Source organism: Micropterus dolomieu, linkage group LG04, assembly GCF_021292245.1.
Source record: "Micropterus dolomieu isolate WLL.071019.BEF.003 ecotype Adirondacks linkage group LG04, ASM2129224v1, whole genome shotgun sequence".
Taxonomy (NCBI): domain Eukaryota; kingdom Metazoa; phylum Chordata; class Actinopteri; order Centrarchiformes; family Centrarchidae; genus Micropterus; species Micropterus dolomieu.
The window spans coordinates 32,626,846-32,646,117 of record NC_060153.1 but is presented as its reverse complement, the minus strand read 5'-3'; the positions used below and the strand labels follow the sequence as shown (position 1 = coordinate 32,646,117).

At 40.1% G+C, this 19,272-nt stretch overlaps 1 protein-coding gene across 1 annotated transcript; it reads left to right on the top strand.

The window, feature by feature from the left end:
• Window positions 1-3,242: 3,242 nt before the first annotated feature.
• On the top strand, window positions 3,243-18,982 carry LOC123970370 (NLR family CARD domain-containing protein 3-like). The gene is made up of 11 exons (XM_046048383.1): window positions 3,243-3,318; window positions 3,541-3,586; window positions 5,252-5,310; window positions 6,471-6,573; window positions 6,686-6,805; window positions 7,222-7,268; window positions 9,753-11,553; window positions 11,927-12,100; window positions 14,429-14,602; window positions 16,245-16,291; window positions 17,399-18,982. The coding sequence occupies exons 4-11, from the start codon at window positions 6,485-6,487 to the stop codon at window positions 17,938-17,940; spliced, it is 2,994 nt and encodes a 997-aa protein (XP_045904339.1). The 5' UTR covers window positions 3,243-3,318; window positions 3,541-3,586; window positions 5,252-5,310; window positions 6,471-6,484; the 3' UTR covers window positions 17,941-18,982.
• The last annotated feature ends 290 nt before the right edge of the window (window positions 18,983-19,272 follow it).

The window sequence follows — 19,272 nt, the reverse complement described above, 5'->3', positions numbered from 1 at the left end:
GTAACGACCTAAACTGTTTTCAGATATGTGAACATGATTGCACAAGGGTTTTCTAATCATCAATTAGCCTTCTGAGCCAATGAGCAAACACATTGTACCATTAGAACACTGGAGTGATAGTTGCTGGAAATGGGCCTCTATACACCTATGTAGATATTGCACCAAAAACCAGACATTTGCAGCTAGAATAGTCATTTACCACATTAGCAATGTATAGAGTGTATTTCTTCAAAGTTAAGACTAGTTTAAAGTTATCTTCATTGAAAAGTACAGTGCTTTTCCTTCAAAAATAAGGACATTTCAATGTGACCCCAAACTTTTGAACGGTAGTGTATGTTTATGTCGAGTAGGGCCACGACAGATGAGCAAAGGGGTTTGTGTGCTTTTAGAGAGGTGTATGCAGGTGTGCCTTCACTAAATACAATGATGAAAATATCAGCTGCTGGCCTGCTCTGAGCAGTGAAGTTGCATTGATGTTATTGGCTACATATGACAATGGATCGGAGACACAAGACAGCTGTCAATATTTTAACTTGTACATAATCAGTATTTTGTATACTCAAAACCAGAAGGTTTATTCCTTATGTATTTATTCAGAAATGTATAAAACCTCCCATTTACAAAGGCCTTGTCTCATCATCCAAATAAATAAATGTTTTAAAAACACATTCCTTTTCTTTTGCTTTTCCTTCAAGTTAAAGTTATCTTCCAAGGTGATGTTAATATAATAATTCATCGTATATTCTGTGAAATACTATATAATATTTGATTGCTGTACTTTTACCTTGTAATGACTATTTGTATTGTTGTATTTTTACAGTGTAAAGTAAAATCATGTAATTAATGTGTTCCTTTACAAAACCTGCGTCAGATTTAAATAGTACAGCTGCTGCATGCTGGTTACATATCAAACATATCAGATCAAACAATGAATGGAATACAGAAAGATTAGAATCAGAACAGCTGTTTATATTGTGGCAGCAGAAAATCCTTTACCCATATGTGTTCAATCCATTAGATCTATTGTAGAAGGGAGTAGGTAGATTTATTTGTGACATTACAACAGGCTGTAAAATGAAACTGAGTTTGTAACTCCCATCTGCTACGTATGAGACAATAAACAGTAAAACAAAGCAATTATAAAATGGAACAGAAACAGAAATAAACTATTCTATAGAGCAGTGCTGAGAATTTGAGTTTAAAAGTCTGATAGCTTGGGGAAAAGGCTGCTCTGCGTATGGTGTTGCAGCAGCAGAAACTTCTATGCACATGAATCACTATATCTCATATACTTGTATATAAGTACTTGTACTTAGTCTATCATATTATGTTGTCCATCATTTAGGCTGTGTGTGGTCTGTAATGTCTAGTCATAGTGTGGGAAAGGAGCCTCTGTTTCCTAAACACAGGTGACACTAAGTTAAATTGTGAGACGCTCCTTTCTTGGGGGCCAAACGTTAGAAACTGCCCTAGGTGGTAGACCTCTGGTCCAGTTGATTTGTTTCATGTTCTTCTGTTTTTTTAATAAATCCACCAAAAGGCAACGGTATGTTGTAATTCAGTAATCTTCTGGTCACTTTAATGCATCTTAATGTTAAAATATTTTCATATTTTTGGATCTTCGTTCAAACTGAAAAACTGTCATATTTGACAGTGAATCAATCATTTAATATATGCTAAAGAATTAATTTACATTTCAAGACATTTTCAATAATATTCTTAATTTTATTTAAATTAAATTCAGCGGGATCCTTTTTTAATTGTTGCTCCCCCAATATTCTTAATGACTGATAAGAATTCAATCCGTGTGATGTGACGGGCTTCAACAACTGTCTGATGCTTCTGCAGAAACAGTTCATCATTCATTGTAAAACATCTTCATGTAATGAAGTAGCCGGTTAAACTGCATGAGTGCCTCTTTTATTTAAATGCATGAACATTAACACAAAGTAAGTTAGAAGTGTAATTGACTGTAACTACATCCTGTTTAGCTACATTGTTCTCAGACATTTTCAGGTTAATGTCCTGGAAAAAAAATCATGAAAAACATTAAGAAATCCAGATTTTACATTAATATGAATTCAAGATGTTACTTTGAGTGAAACTCACCAAATTCACATGAAAATCAGAAATGAATGTCAATATACAGCTAGTTAGGGCTGTCTGTGTTTCCCTGTGCTGTTTTTCCTTTTTCCTCCTCTTAAAGGTGTTTTTCTGTAGTTGGATTGAGTTGGTGATGGATTGCTGTTTGCTCCATAGAGCTGCCTAAGAGCTTCGTAAAAAAGCTCTTGATAAAAGCCTGCTCTCTCTCCTCCCTAATAACTATCATTATACATTCCTCTCTCACTTCTGGTATTGTTCCCCCATCTCTAAAATCAGCTGCAATAACTCCGATACTTAAGAAACCTGGTGCAGACCCCAACAATTTCAGCCTTTGACACCATCTCTCACATCATCCTCCTTGACAGATTAGTCTCTGTTGGAATTTCCAACATAATCACTGTTTATCTGGTCACGGCAATCTTTTGTTTCCAATTTTTAATTTACCCTGATTTTATGCACTGTAATTATATTTGCTGTTAGTTTTATTGATTTATTTGTGGTTTGTGAGGTGACCTTGAGTGTTCTGAAAGGCCCCTATAAATAAAATGTATTATTATTATTATTAATAATAGCATAACAAATGGAGGCTCGTCTGGGATCAAACATCCGTGAAGTGAGGTAAATGTATATCTAGTGGCCTTTGAGTGTAGTGGTCACCCCTTTGTTTAGTTCATTTGTGTTTGTTGCTGTATGTTGTGCCTTGACTGGGTAACTGCTACAGTCGCTTGGAGTTTTGAACGCCCTGACTAGGTAATCACCAGGCAGAAGCTTGCCTCTTTGTTGTTTTGCCTTTCTTATTTTTGGTGGTAATGTGTATCGCAATTTAAAATTTTCAGGAATCAAGTAATGAGTTGACATATATAGCAATTGTAAGTTGCTTTGGATAAAAGCGTCAGCAAAATCATTGAATTTAAATGTAAATCAGTCAAACTGAACTAAACAAAAAAGTAAAAATTTCCTAATATATGACTCACGGTGGTACGGTAGTAGCCCTTTTAACTGCACGTAATTATTGTGTTGATCTTTATTTTTTTGATATTTCCTTTTTGTCAGACCTTTTTATTTTTTAAATATTGCATGTAAAGTTAATTGGGTCTGTGTGAAATGTGTTTTAGAAATGCATTTGTTTTGTTTTAATGGTGGATCCTACAGTCTATGGGTGAATCTGAGGGAAGTGTTCTGAAGATTGCTGATGAAGAAGAGGATGAAGAAGATGTGAGATTTTATTCAACTTTTGAGTCCATCTGTTGACCACTAACTTTTAGTTTTTTGTCTTGATTTATTGGATGTTTTCTTTTATTTTGATTAAGAGTTTTGTGTGAAGTGTGTTTTATAAATGCAGCTGTTTCGTCTTAATGTGGATCTGAGTCAAGTTTTATGAAGATCACTGATGAGGAAGCTTCTGAAGGTTCATTCTGACTTTGTTTATTTCTCCAGGGTGGAACATGGTGGAGAGCAGAGGATGAAATCTGTCTGAGGAAGTGTAAGTGTGTGTTCACTTAGATTCATGAAAACAAGGCAGCCATATGTTAAAGTAGTTTTAAAAAAGCTTCTGAATCTGCGTTCAATTTTCAGTTTGATAAGATCCAAAAACATGAGTCACTCTGAAGGTTTGATCTAATTAACAGTAAATCTGTTAAAAAAACAATAAACTGACAAAACATTTTGGGGTTCACTCAATTAATAGTTAATAAATCAAACTATCCCCAGCAGGAAAAGCTACAGACTACATAACAGATCAGACTGTTTGTCAGCTCTCTGTGTGTGTTGCGTTAACCAGACTCTCCTGGACCTGAACCCAGCTGCGTGTTCTACCAGTGTTGTTGTTGGTACCTTTCATTTGCAAACATTCCCTGTTTGTTGAATTTGACAAGCTTCCCTCGGGAAGGCATTATAGGGTACCCAGGGCAACAAAAAACCTTTTTAAAAATGATTTTATGATTTTTTTTATCTGTATTTTGATAACTGGTCTACTTGAAGCTCTTATTGGTTCCTGTGTTCATATGTAATGGTCGTATGTGTCCTGTGTTATGATGTTTTTAATGTACCTGGTGAAGCCAAAGACAAGTTTCCAGAAATGGTTGTATCTTATCTTATCTTCTGCAAGATGACACAATCATCAAACCGTAACATCCTGTAAAAGATTTGCGTCAGTGCCTAGTAACCGACAATATACTGTATGATTTACTGTCAGGACACAATAAAGACTGTTAGAATCCGAGCAGGATGTAGCAATCATTTCCCTGCCACAGGGAGGGTTGGATTATAACTATTTTAATATTTTATAGTTTGAACACAGTTTAACAAATACAGTTTTGAGGTACTTGTACTCAACTATATTTATTTTTACTTTAGTTATTTTGTGGATTCAGATTAATAATACACAATATGATGAACTAATAACTGAAATTATCATTGCAGGTTAAAATACGACATGAGTAAAATGTCGAAGGCTATCTGAGCATCTAGCAGAGTTAATTTTCTCATAAAGCTCCACTAACAGTCTTTAGGTTTAGTTCATTAACTGGACTTGTCAAACATTTACTTTTTGTCCAAAATACCAGAAACATTGACAGCGCTTTGGTGGACAGCAGAGATGAACTGTTTTGGTATGAAGACAATAAGTCTGATGATGAACATGTTTTAATGAAAGCAGGTCAGCTGCTGTAAATGTTAAAGGGACTAAAATATTCATGTTGTTACGTCACTTAAGAAATAAAAAAGGAGACAACAACACAACAACCAAAGAAATCAAGTCAGAGTGGCAGTGACAATTAAAGGTGATTTATTTACTGTTATTTATCACAGGGTCAGAGAGAGTAAGCCCTTCCAGACTTCTTTTATTGGTTGGCTTGGCATGATGATTGGCCAGCTTCAGAATAGTTTGACCAAAGAGCAGCCAGGCCAGACTGCACAGGTGGGAGCCAATCATTCTGGAATCCACCTGGAAAAAAAAACAAGAGAAAACAAAGGGGAGGGAAAGAGACAGAAAATAGGAGAAAGCAAATAAGAAAACAAAGACTTGCTTGGCACGCAACTCGAGATAAACTCATGATTAAACTGTAAAAGCTGAACTTTGGACTGGTTTACAATGTTTTCATGCTGCTGGGTGGAGTGAGACTGAATCTAACCCTCTTTTTCTACACAGACCAAATCAGGACACTTGATGAGCTGCTGCACTGACAGACATTCATGGAAATAAATTAAGTAAGTGGATATCTGCTACATCTGAATTCTCTTTGTGGTTCCTGTATGATGTCATTATTTATTTTAGGTTTGAGAAACTCTTTCAGAAAATTTGAAGGTGTGAGTGGGAAGGGCAAAGCTGATGAGTGTAAAATTTCTATTTTAGAAAATTATTGCGTTCAGATGAATGAAATTAAGTTTGAATGATGAAAGTCATCCTCAGCAGTGGCATCGATGCATTTATTGTGTAGCAGTTGACTGTGACACTCAGCTCATAGAGGCAAATAACATATTTGATTTACGGCCAGCTGTGGCTCAGCGGGTAGAGCAGGTCGTCCACTGATCACAGGGTCGGTGAAGTGTTCTTGGGCACAACACTGAACCCCAAATAATTACAGATGGATGGTTGCTCCATTGCGTAGTCTCTGAGTGTGTATGTGTAAATGAGCTGCAAAAACTAAAGTGATTTGGAATAATAATAACCAGTTTGAAATATAAGAAACTGTTCAATACTAAGAGCAGTCCAGCTGTTGTTTCACAGTTCCAGACTTTGAAAAAAACCTCTGATCTGAGATACACAAAGCACGAGGACATCTAGTGGACTGATAGCAAAACTACCCCAGCTGCTGTGTGATTCTGTCTCACTGGCTTTCTGGCTGCACATCAGACTGCTTTGATTCTTCCTCATGAATCAATAAGAAGCATCTTCTCATTATAATCACAGTTTGTCAGTTTTTCTGACATATAATCAATTGTTTAGACTAGACCACTTCACAAGTCTGAAATCCAACGACACAAAAGGTTTAAATTAAAAAGACAGGACGCAGAGAAAAGCAGCAGCATCTCACATTAAAGAAGCTTAAATCAGCTTGTGTTTGTTTTTTTTTCTGGAAAAATGACTAAAACGCATCCAAAACTACCATCTTGCAAGTTACTGTATCAGCTAATCAATGAATGGGCCAACAGTTGGATCTCTGCTCCAGATGAAGGTAGAGAGTCTCTTGATGTGGACGGGAATCCAGCGTAATAAGTAATGATAAATGATATAATAATAATGAATTACATTTATATAGCGCTTTATCATAGAAACTTAAAGCGCTTCACAGTGAAGTGGGGGGGGACTCACCTCAACCACCACCAATAATTGTGCTCTGACAGCATGTCTTTGTGTTTGTGTGAAGGTGTGGGCTCTGCTATGAATCAGTGTGAGGAGACAGAGGAGGGAGTCCCTCCCTCTAAAAGCACTCTGTGGGGCAAACATGGCAGCAGGACCAAAGCTCAGAGGTGAGATGAGGATCTCTAACTGTCCATGACTCTTCTCCATGTCAGAGCTCAGCATTTAGATCTCTCCACCATCATTATTCACACTCAAAGCTCTGTGTGTGTTGTGTTGAAGCCCAGAGAAGCAGCAGAGACCAGACTCTGCTGGACCTGGATCCAGCTGTGTGTCCATAAGGAGTGACCGGTCCAAGGGTCAGCCTTTAGTGTTTAAAGGACAACCTTCATCTGGGTCTCAGTAAGTTAGCATAATCCCAGCTAGCATGAATGTTTCATAATATTTTGTATGACTTGTGTAAAGTGACCACTTTTATGAAAATCTGCTGAGTTAAACAAAGTTTTGTAAAATAAATTTCCGTTCTCTTGACTTTTCAGTTTTGTATCAGCACCAGATTTAGTAGGCTACTTAGGCACAATCCAGTTTTCCATAAAATTTGTTAAAAACAAACAAACCATGGTTTGATGAACTAGATACTTTTTCACTAATCACACTGAGCATTTATTTAGATCAACCTGAAGGTGGCATGATTGGTTCCAGAAAATTATATCAAGTAATGCCTCTTAATCTCTTAATCAAAATGTCCCCAAAAGCAACATGCTCTAAAATGTTTATCTGATGATATTTTAAATCATCACACTTTGCTTTCTCCACAGACTCCATGTGCGAAGGAAAAAGGAGCTGGCTGATTGTCTGCAGAGCAGTAAGAGGCTTTTTCACACAAGACTTTTGTTATATTATTACTAACATCCACTAGTAGGGGTTTGACGATACACTGATGAAAAAATACACAATATTTGTTTCACGAGAATGAGTCCCCTGAAGGTCAGAGCAAAATATCTTTGAGGACTACTTTTGTGTTCCTTTGCCATACTTTGTGTAACTTTGCAGTACTTTTACAGTCCCACGCAATACTTTTGCATTCCGTCACAGTTCTTTACTTTTTCTGTTCCTTCTAAGCCATCGCTGAGTCTATCTCACCCCAGTCACACAATGCTCACTCTGCCTTACTGTAACAATGCATTCTCTTGTGACGAGATCTCGTGGTACAAGATCTCATCACACCACTATCAACTAGGGTAGAGTGGTATCACGATCCCAACGAAATCCCAACGGTATGACTTTCAATACTGCCAAAAACTCGAAGACATCTTTCTATTAAACTGATCTTCACAATCAAGGAACACGCCACAACAATGTGTGATTTAGAGGTACATGCAAATGGGAATGCATGGATTAGGGAGGATGGATTAATGCATATAGAGAGGAAGGGTGATGGTGGAAGAAGAGTGTCGTCTGATAGGCTGGTCTGAGAGGGTGTACAGAAGACAGGGCAGAGACTCAGAGTGGTGGTTCCGTCTTGGAAGTGTTTTCACCCGAGCTTATTTCAAGCCCCCCAGACGGTGCCTAGATGACACATGAGAAAGCTGTGCAACTGATTGAATAGGAAGGGATTAGTGGAGAAGGGAAGAGGGGAGCTGGGATGGGGGGATGATGGGATGAAGGGATGGGGGGATGAAGGGATGACGGGAGCAGAGATGGGGGATGAGGGGATGAGGAGAGCAGGGATGGGGGATGAGGGGATAAGGGAAGAGGGGATGAAGGGAGCAGGGATGAGTGGATGGAGGGAACAGAGGATGAGTGGATGTGTGTAGGATGAATGGATAAAGGGAGAGGGAGGGTGGGACGAGCAATCTGAAACAAGCGGGGCAGGCCTAGCAGAGCGGGTATATGTAGCCTTGACATGTGATTGGTGGAGTTGTTGAGGCGTGGCCGCTGTTCCTGAACCTAAGTTAACAAATTAACTTCATGAAGATGCTGTATTAAGATGATGAATTGATTGAACACCCTCAACATAGGTGGACTATGCCATGTAAAACTTCCTGACATCATCTAAAACATATTTTCTAGCAGCTTGTAAACAACCCAGGTTACAATTGTAGGCTTTAATTACTGACAAACTGTAACCTACATTTATTCATTTAGCTGAAGCTTTTATCCAAAGTGACTTTCAATTGCTATATACGTCAGAGGTCGCATGCACTAAGCCCTGGATAGACTTACTTTTTAACAATGCGTAGGCGACGCAAACAGCATTGTTCACATACTTGCCTGCGTACTTTGAGTGTACCTGGAGGATTAAACCTGAATCCACTAGAGGGACCAGTTCATCCCTCGCCGACACCGGATTATCTTACTCTGTCAACATCCGAATTTGCACATCGTAAACAAACAACACTCAAGGAGGTTGTGGTTTTAATGAGACATCATAACGATCTCGGTAATTGCGGACTAGCTCCAGGAGTTTTAATTTAAAGATCCTGCCATAAATCTTTTCTGAGTCTGCTGCTGACCTTCTTCTTATTATTATTCTTTTGCGTTTAATGCCGGTTAGCAAACCAACTGCATACCGCCAACTACATACGCGTAGCATTAATTACTGGGGACGTGCACAACCTACGCTCCAAAGAAACGGCCATCTTGCGTACGCAAACACGTAGTTAAAAGCAAGTATATCCAGGGCTGAAGTGTCACTTCAGCCCTGTGAATGTGTCACAGTGGGAACTGAACCAGGGTCTCTCACATCAAAGGCATATACACCCATACCCCCACCACCAACCTACACTGTACATTTACTCCTACACTTCATGGCTTAACCTCTGCAATCACCTGCCACTCGCTCTTTGTTTCTGTCAGCCACATGCTCGCTATGCTCAAGAAAAAAGGAGCAACTCATCGGCGACTGCAATTGGTGGGATAAAATTTCAGGCCCAGTGTTGGGACTAGCAACAAAGTGTCATTGGGTCTAAGTAGGCTACATGCTATACATGCTGTGCACTGACTTCTAACAACTTGCCAACCCTCACAATTTTCACGAGAGACTCCTGTTTTCATTGCCCTCTCTGTATTGATTTCTTCTATTTCTCCTAATTTATGACAAATGTTCACAATTTTTTCTCCTTTTCATTGCCTTCATTACTGTTTCTGGCACTGTACAGAGCGTATAAACTACAACTCTCTCTCTGCTGTTTCCACTTGGACTACTAGCATGCACGTGATGCAGAAAGAGCTCACCCCATCACCCCTGCTCTCCGCTTTTTTACACTATACACCGCTGTGTCAGTATCAAAAGCTAATTCTGCCCGAGCCAAACATCTCCTCATTGAATTGTTGTTTTTTCATTAAGGAGCCGTTGCTGCAGTTTGTCGACGTCAATTCAAATTTAACCTGCAGAAGAAGTATCAGTGTGTGTTTGAGGGGATTGCTAAAGCAGGAAACCCAACCCTTCTGAATCAGCTCTACACAGAGCTCTACATCACAGAGGGAGGGACTGCAGAGGTCAATGATGAACATGAGGTCAGACAGATTGAAACAGCATCCAGGAGACCAGACAGACCAGAAACAACCATCAGACAAGAAGACATCTTTAAATCCCCACCTGGAAGAGATGAACCAATCAGAACAGTGATGACAAAGGGAGTGGCTGGCATTGGGAAAACAGTCTTAACACAGAAGTTCACTCTGGACTGGGCTGAAGACAAAGCCAACCAGGACATACAGTTCACATTTCCATTCACTTTCAGAGAGCTGAATGTGCTGAAAGAGAAAAAGTACAGCTTGGTGGAACTTGTTCATCACTTCTTTCCTGAAACCAAAGAAGCAGGAATCTGCAGCTTTGAAGAGTTCCAGGTTGTGTTCATCTTTGACGGTCTGGATGAGTGTCGACTTCCTCTGGACTTCCACAACAATGAGGTCCTGACTGATGTTACAGAGTCCACCTCAGTGGATGTGCTGCTGACAAACCTCATCAGGGGGAACCTGCTTCCCTCTGCTCGCCTCTGGATAACCACACGACCTGCAGCAGCCAATCAGATCCCTCCCGAGTGTGTTGACATGGTGACAGAGGTCAGAGGGTTCACTGACCCACAGAAGGAGGAGTACTTCAGGAAGAGGTTCAGAGATGAGGAGCAGGCCAGCAGAATCATCTCCCACATCAAGACATCACGAAGCCTCCACATCATGTGCCACATCCCAGTCTTCTGCTGGATCACTGCTACAGTTCTGGAGGATGTGTTGAAGACCAGAGAGAGAGGAGAGCTGCCCAAGACCCTGACTGAGATGTACATCTACTTCCTGGTAGTGCAGTCTAAACTGAAGAACATCAAGTATGATGGAGGAGCTGAGACAGATCCACACTGGAATAAAAAGAGCAAAAATATGATTGAGTCTCTGGGAAAACTGGCTTTTGAGCAGCTGCTGAAAGGCAACCCGATCTTCTATGAATCAGACCTGACAGAGTGTGGCATAGATATCAGAGCAGCCTCAGTGTACTCAGGAGTGTTCACACAGATCTTTAGAGAGGAGAGCGAGTTGTACCAGGACAAGATGTTCTGCTTCATCCATCTGAGCGTTCAGGAGTTTCTGGCTGCTCTTCATGTCCACCTGACCTTCTTCAAATCTGGTGTTAATCTGCTGGCAGAAGAACAACCTGGTATGTGGTCTAAACTCTTAAGCGACAAACCTAAACCAACACTTCTCTACCAAAATGCGGTGGACAAGGCCTTACAGAGTCCAAATGGACACCTGGACTTGTTCCTCCGCTTCCTCCTGGGTCTTTCTCTGAAGACCAATCAGACTCTCCTACGAGGCCTGCTGACACACACAGGAAATATCTCACAGACCAATCAGGAAACAGTTGAGTACATCAAAGAGAAGATAAGCGAGAATCTGTCTCCAGAGAGAAACATCAATCTCTTCCACTGTCTGAATGAACTTAAGGCATGTTCTCTAGTGGAGCAGATCCAACAGTTCCTGGGTTCAGGAAGTCTCTCCACAGATAAACTCTCTCCTGCTCAGTGGTCAGCTCTGGGCTTCATCTTACTGTCATCAGAAAAAGATCTGGACGTGTTTGACCTGAAGAAATACTCTGCTTCAGAGGAGGCTCTTCTGAGGCTGCTGCCAGTGGTCAAAGCCTCCAAGAAAGCTCTGTAAGTGCACATGTAACTGCAGAGACTGTCACACATGTAGGGTTGTTCTTAAATAATACAGGTTTTAGTCAATGGGTAGTCACAGGATTTAGTAACAAATTTATTTGTTTCTTAATTGAAAATGTTTCATTGTTTTAGTTTTATTATGCCTGCACAGATGAATGCTATAATAATTTTAAAAAAATAATTCAAGGCTCAAATTAATTTGTGTAAGTAATCGGTATCCCATTAATGTCCGATAGATCTCAGTAGTATACGTATGTTTGTGCGACTCATCAACTCAGTAAGGACAACCCTACAAATGTGATGTGTTGTACGTTGTAGATGACAGAAACAGTATTGGTGTTTGTATTTATCACTAACTGTCATTCAGGCTGAGTGGCTGTAATCTGTCAGAAAGAAGCTGCAAAGCTCTATCCTCAGTTCTCAGCTCCCAGTCCTCTAGTCTGAGACAGCTGGACCTGAGTAACAACGACCTGCATGATTCAGGAGTGAAGCTGCTCTCTGCTGGTCTGGAGAAGCCATACTGTACACTGGAAAATCTCAGGTCAGGATTCAGCTTCTCTTTAACAGATAACCCTTGAAATCTTGCTTGCTGTTAATTGTCTATTAAAAGAATACCCAACATCTGTAGGATGTACATACAGGAAATGAGCGTAACTAAGCAAGTAAACTAAGGGGGTGTGAATGGATGCCTTTTTCCAAGCTTTGTCTGATAGGAGGCCCACAGTCTTAGACTATGAAATCCCTTGTTCTAGAAGCTACAGCGCTAGAAGACTTAACCCCTTTTTTTAACCTCAGCACTCTGTAAGATACCATTAAAATATATTTTTGTTATCTCAAAGATGTCAACTGTCTTCCTGGAATGATGAATACATTTTTTCCAAGGCCTAAAACATGAAACAAAAGATTGTGTGCGAGGCTTGGACTTGCTGTACAGCTTTGATTCACTTCTGTATTGTGGGGAAGCTTCGGTGTGAAAACCGCTGTAGCAACAGGCACAATGGACCTCCTCAATAAGGAACAAGGAAACAAGATAGAGAAATATGTGGGGGGACATGAATACGAGAGCGAAGAAGAGGAGATGGGTTAGTTGGGTTAGAGGCCGGGCCAGGCCTGCTAGTTAGAAGTTTTGAGAAAAAGCTATGGTGAACATTGATGATGTACGTCATCAATAAATGTTTTGACAAAACAGGACACGTTTATGAGATCAAACAACCATACAGTTCAGTTGCACTGGTAGTGAAAGTGATGGAAACTTTTCCGAGCTGAGTGTTGACAATAGAGTTCTGGCAGTCGATGATTAGGGGTTTTATGGCTTAATTTATGTGTTGTTTTGCATCATGGCAGAATATGGAGGAAGCGGTGTAGAACAGGTATCTGCATAGGGCGCCTGGCTTATAAACTTCTAGAATGAGTAATAAGAGCAAGACCTAATACCATCTACTATCTGTTTGTGTAGACTATTAGGAGCTGAAGGACGGCAGATGAAAGAGTTAGGATGACGATTGGAAGGATGAGATAAGGAGGCGGTGAATTTGATGATTGCTTGTTGACTGGAGTTAAAAATGGAAACAGATGTGGAGGAAAGCTGTGCCAATGGTTCCAGTTGATGAGCACTGCTAAGGCTTGTAAGGCTGGAATGGTGAAGATCCTGAAATGCCGGTGCCAGAATCCCTGACTAGAGCAAGCTGCCATGGTTGCTGGAGGTGGGCTGCGGGAGGGGGGGTTGGCATCTCAGTGTCTATTACCCCAACTTAAGCCAGCTGTTGTAGTTGCTGGGAGTGCTGGCATCACGGTGCCAGAAGCTCCAGCTAGGTCAAATTGCTTACCCTGGAACTTGCAAGATCACAAGAATACCTCTTGCCAGGCTTCAAGCTATGTGATTGTGTCTGTAAAATAATTCATTTGCACCAATCACCAATCCTATGACGAAGTACTGGCAGCTACAACATTAGCTAAGGGTTTGCCCCAATGCTAGACTTGTGTGATGACAAGTGTGAGAAGTGACTTTTCACTCTAAACAATGATGCTAAAGAGTTTAGCATATATGCTACTAGCATCAGTTGTTTTAGAACTACATTCTTCTTTGAAACACCAACAAAGAACAGCACTAAAGTACCTTCCCTTAGACTTTTAAGATAATGCTGTCACAGTCTGTCACAGTCTGGTGTGGTCCAGTTGGCGGTTAGTGGGAGTGGGCAGACGGCTGAAGGAAAGGCTGGTTGTTGGGGTGCCTTGCTGGAACGTGCTAATGCTGAAATCTGCTGTTTGTTGTGAGGCAGACGATTTGTCAGGTGAAATGTTCTTAAATGTTAAGGAGTGATAAACCACTGAAGAAGTTGAGTAAGAGTTGGACTCTCCCGCTTCCTGGACGGTTTTAGGATTGTGGAAAATGGCAACTCAGGCATGGAGGTGGTGAAGTTTTCTGCTTCTGATGCTGGGTCTGCTGATGTGGGTTGATGGAAACATTGATTGAAATGTTACTTTAGTGTGAAATGGATGTAGTCAAAAAGGTTTTGCTAATAGATGGAAACATGCTGGTGCAGTGGTTGGCGCTATCGCCTCACATCAGCAGCAAGAAGGATTGCGGGTTCAAACCCCGGTTGCCCTGGCTTTTCTGTGTGGAGTTTGCATGTTCTCCCCGCGTCTGCGTGGGTACTCTCCGGGTGCTCCATCCAAAGACATGCAGACTAGTGCGTGATTGTGACTGGTTGTTTGTCTGTGTGTGGCCCTGCGATGGATTGGCAACCTGTCCAGGGTGTCAGCTGCGATTGGCTCCATCCCCCCGCGAACCTGTACCGAGGGTAATTGGTTGACTATGGATGGATATAATAATAATAATAATGTAATATTAGTTTGTGTGTCTCTCCAGGCTGTCAGGCTGTCTGATCACAGAGGAGGGCTGTACTTCTCTGGTCTCAGCTTTGAGATCCAACCCCTCCCATCTGAGAGAGTTGGACCTGAGCTACAATCATCCAGGAGACTCAGTAGAAAAGCTGCTATCTGCTGGACACAAGGATCCACTTTGGAGACTAGACACTCTCAGGTACTAACAAATAACAAAAGCACACACTGTTTCTCTGTCTCACATGGTCGGTTCAGTCTGAACCATTAGCCCTGAACAGTGAAGACTTATAACCTGAGAGTTGCTGCCCCCACTTAGACTGACCTTCTGACCAGTTTCAGACCAGGATCTGGTGTTTATCACTCACTAATGCTGATAACACACATTATTTTTGATAAATAGTCAAGTGTTTGTAAACCATAATACCATAGTTTGACCTTGGAAACAACAGTTGACAAAACAAGCTTAGCTCAAGGTCCATTTAGTAGCTTTTCCAGTGTTTTAGATACATTACATACTTCATCATACTTAAACTTCATCAGCAGATGATTAAGGCCTTTTTTTTTTATGACATTTGAGGACGTTTTTTTAATGTAGTCTTGTACATTGTCTTAACTCACGCTACAAGTTTTTATCAGCTTTTCTGCATGAAAAGTACAATTTTCATGTTGATGCTGTATGGATCAGTCGACTTATTATATATAACTTATTGGACTTGTATTAGGGAATGAGAGCTGAGTTTGTGTACCAGATACATTGACCAGACACTGATGGACAACAGTGTTTTAATTGTTGTGAAAACATTTCTAAGGACATTTAAGCAGTTGCTAGATCCCTGCAAAATTCTACGCCCTTGGTGTATAACCAGCTTCTGCACAATAGAGCAAAATGTTTTACATACATCAGTAATCTTCTGCTCCAGTATGAACCCTGAGATGTTTGCCGATACACTGCTTGTTATAAGTTGACTAGAAATAACAACTCTTATATCAATATATTTCTTTGATTGACAAGCATTGATTCACTAACAAAAACCACACCATCATATATATATGGATTTAGGATATTTTATTGTATGATACAGATGGAGAAGAGCCGAGATTATATGGCAGAATGTAGGGATCCCGATGGAGGGATGAAGAGATGAGGAAGAAGAGTAAGGGGTCGAGGGATGTGGGGATGAGAGTCGAGGGTAAGGAAATGAAGAGATAAGAGTGATGGATGAGGGAATGGAAAAGTGAGGGATAGAGGGTTGAGGTGAGGGATGGATGGATGGATGAGAACGATGGATCGGAGTCAGCTGGTGGCAGGTAAGCAGAAGACTCCATGTGTCCTGGAATGTCGTTAACCAGGGGAGTTGAGACTCTGTGTAGGGGAACCGTCTCTACATGTGCTCTGCTGTGGATAGAGCCCCCAGTGGTTCCTGCATTCAAACAAGAGAGTGGGTGGGAGGGAAGGATGTGAAAAATAATTCAGAGGGGAAGAGAATGGATAAGGTGTGCTTAAATACTAGCGGGAATGGGATGTGTTTGAGGTGTGGTCTTTATTCCCAAATTTAGTTTATAAAACTTCATGTAAACTGCTCCTAAAAACCCCACCACAGCTTCTGTTACCACTGAAAAAATTAGTACTTGTCCTGTCCTGTTACTCATTGTGACTTTTCTCCCATTATGTTTTCCCATTAAAGGTTTTTTTGGGGAGTTTTTCCTCATTTGAATTGAGTTTTTGAGTATTTTGTGTACAGTTAATCGTTTAATCGTTAATGAAAAAATGCAGCTGTTTAGTTTTTATGTGGATCTGAGTGAAGTTTTATGAGGTTCATTCTAACTGTTTCTTCCTCCAGGGTGGAACACTGTGGAGAGCAGTGGCTGAAACCTGGTGTGAGGAAGTGTAAGTGTCTGTATGATTTATTAAAACATGGCAGCACATGTTAAAGTAGTTTGGATCAAAAGCTTGTGGAAAGAAGATCCAAAAGATGAGTCACTCATACAGATTGATCTTAATCAGTCTGTTAAAACCTTTATTGATAGCCTGTTAAATACACAACTGCTATGTTTAAGTTAGTACACAAAAGTCTTGTGATTTGATTGATGCAAACCATTTTGAGATAGTCACAACCGCAGGTATAATCCTTGCCTCTTTTTTTTGACCAGCAACCAACAAGCAATTGAATTGTTAAAGTCCAGACGATCCAATCCAGTAATATATTTAGTCCAAAACACATTGTTACTTCAGTAAATACGCAGGGACTGCTGTTGCAAATTAACCGGTAGACGTTTCTAATCTTCCTTGTTTTCCAAATCCAGTTTGCATGTAAACCAGTGGCGACAGGTACATTTCCCTCAGGGGGATGGGAGATGGCTGCTATAACAAAAATCAAACAGTTGCAAAGGTGTTTCACAAGTGTATTTAAGCAAAGCCATGATCATGAAAGTCTATGAGACCTAATTTTCAACCAGACTGAAATTGCTGACCTTAAGATTGACACCTACTTGACCAAACGGAGCTTCAATGTCATGCCCATGCTGAAAAGAATTGCCTTCCCTTCAGTGTGCGAACTATACATATATATATATACAGTATAACATCTATAACATAGCCTTCGGGGGAGCTCAGTTTTTTTTCCTTGAACAAAGGGGGGGTGCAGACTTGCAGACTGCTAAATCATTAATAGCTGCAAGCATGTAGGCCTGGGGCTGACTGTGAAAGTAGAAACAAGGATATGCTAATTCAGTGTATTGCGCTAAAGCCACATGAAGGGAGACATTGAGTAAAGCGACGTACCTGCCGCCATTTTTTGTTCAAGACAACTAGGCTTTTTACCCTAGGTATGTAACCATGGTTTTGGAGTCTCCATATGGCCTAGACATATCCTTAAAAAGCATGTAAAATATTCATTGTCTGTGGTATTGTTGTCATATTTGATAATAATAAATAATAAATCAGGTGTGTTAGATGGTAAACTGCTGCTGTATTGTGTCTCGTTCTCTCCATCAGATGCCTGTGAACTTACACTGGACGCAAACACATTAAATAGAAACATCCAACTGTCTTACAACAACAGGAAAGTAACAGCAGTGACAGAGGAGCAGCTATATCCTGATCATCCAGAGAGGTTTGAGCACTGGCCTCAGCTTCTGTGTAGAAATGGTCTGACTGGTCGCTGTTACTGGGAGGTCGAGTGGAAAGGAAGGGTTTATATATCAGTGAGTTACAGAGGAATCAGCAGAAAAGGACAAACATTTGACTGCTGGTTTGGAGGGAATAATCAGTCCTGGAGTTTGAGGTGCTCTGACATTGAAGGTTACTGTGTCTGTCACAATCAGATCAGGACAGTCCTCTCCTCCTCCTCCTCGTCCTCCTCCTCTAACAGAGTAGCAGTGTATGTGGACTGTCCTGCTGGCACTCTGTCCTTCTACAGAGTTTCCTCTGACACACTGATCCACCTCCACACCTTCAACACCACATTCACTGAACCTCTTTATGCTGGCTTTGGGTTATTGTCACCTGATTCCTCAGTGTATCTGTGTTCTCTGTAGGAGTTAGAGTCTCCTCCTGTTAGCAAAAAAACTGCTCAAAAACACACATACAATGTTTTTGTAAGTCACACTAACTTAAAATTACAAAAAAATGTGTTTTTGTTCTGGTGAATGGACACCATAATGTTAAATACCTTGAAACACTACAATATGTGGTTTCTGTTAAAGATAAAGATTGTAGTTAAGGTTAGGGTTAGGGTTACTTAGTACAAAATGTATTTTCCAATAAAATCATGTTCCAAGTTGGTATATAAAGAAAAACAATTTTACCAATTATCTTATTTAGTAGAAATATGATGCCACAGTGTTTGTTAATGGGACATGGATTAGAAAATAAACCTGTGATGTGTTTAACCAGAATCAAGTTATTGGTATATCTGTTGTTGATCATTGAAGGCTGAAATTTCTTTGAATTGTTTATTTTGCCAATATACTGAGCTGATTACACAGCCACATTGTTTTTTATTGTTTTATTTTTCATAATTACAGTTGAAATTATCTCTGTTTTCTGTTTGAAAAGCACGTTTTAATGCTTTACTATGAGGTTAAATTGCTTAATCTTAGGTTTAATTTACATACACATCAGAACTGTCTTAACTGAAGGAGACCAATTTGAGGGAACTGAAAATAACTGGATACGTTAAACATTAACTTCAGAAAGTCATCTTGTGAGCTATTTGGTTGCATAACGAAATTCTGTCAACACATAAATAAAATAAATCAATACATCAGTACACCCCTCACATTTTTGTAAATATTTGATTATATCATGTGACAACACTGAAGAAATGACACTTTGCTAAGATGTAAAGAAGTGAGTGTACAGCTTGTATAACCGTGTAAATTTGCTCTTCCCTCAAAATAACACATTACAAAGCCTTTTATGTCTAAACAGCTGGCCACTGGCCACTGGAGTCCTCTTCCACTCCTCTATGATGACATCACGGAGCTGGTGGATGTTAGAGACCTTGTGCTCTCCACCTTCCGTTGATGCCCCACAGTCAATATGGTTCACATAGCAATAAATTCTACATATATATTTGTTCTTGTCTTTACTTTTGTTGTTTGCTGCTGATTGTGTCACATTCTGACTGTTAATTCAAAGTACAAGCTAAATATACATATAAAGCTGAACACTTGCTTAGGGAGACGTCTAGTAGAAGTTGAAAAGTGAAAATACTCCCCAAAAAAGTTTCACATATTTCACATGAAATATTGAAAAGTAATCATGCAGTGTAATTTCTGTGTGTGCAGGAGTAATTTCAATTTCTACCTTATACTTTAAGAGAAATAAGTAGCCTTACACTCCAGAGCCTAAGAAGTTTTGGAAGA

What these genes read in the sequence shown, in the direction of transcription:
- LOC123970370 (XM_046048383.1), top strand. Translation starts at nt 6,485, where the DNA reads ATGAATCAGTGTGAGGAGACAGAGGAGGGAGTCCCTCCCTCTAAAAGC. An exon ending in GGCTGATTGTCTGCAGAGCA is followed by an intron (nt 7,269 to 9,752) that starts GTAAGAGGCTTT and finishes TTTTTCATTAAG; the next exon opens with GAGCCGTTGCTGCAGTTTGT. An exon ending in TGTACACTGGAAAATCTCAG is followed by an intron (nt 12,101 to 14,428) that starts GTCAGGATTCAG and finishes GTGTCTCTCCAG; the next exon opens with GCTGTCAGGCTGTCTGATCA.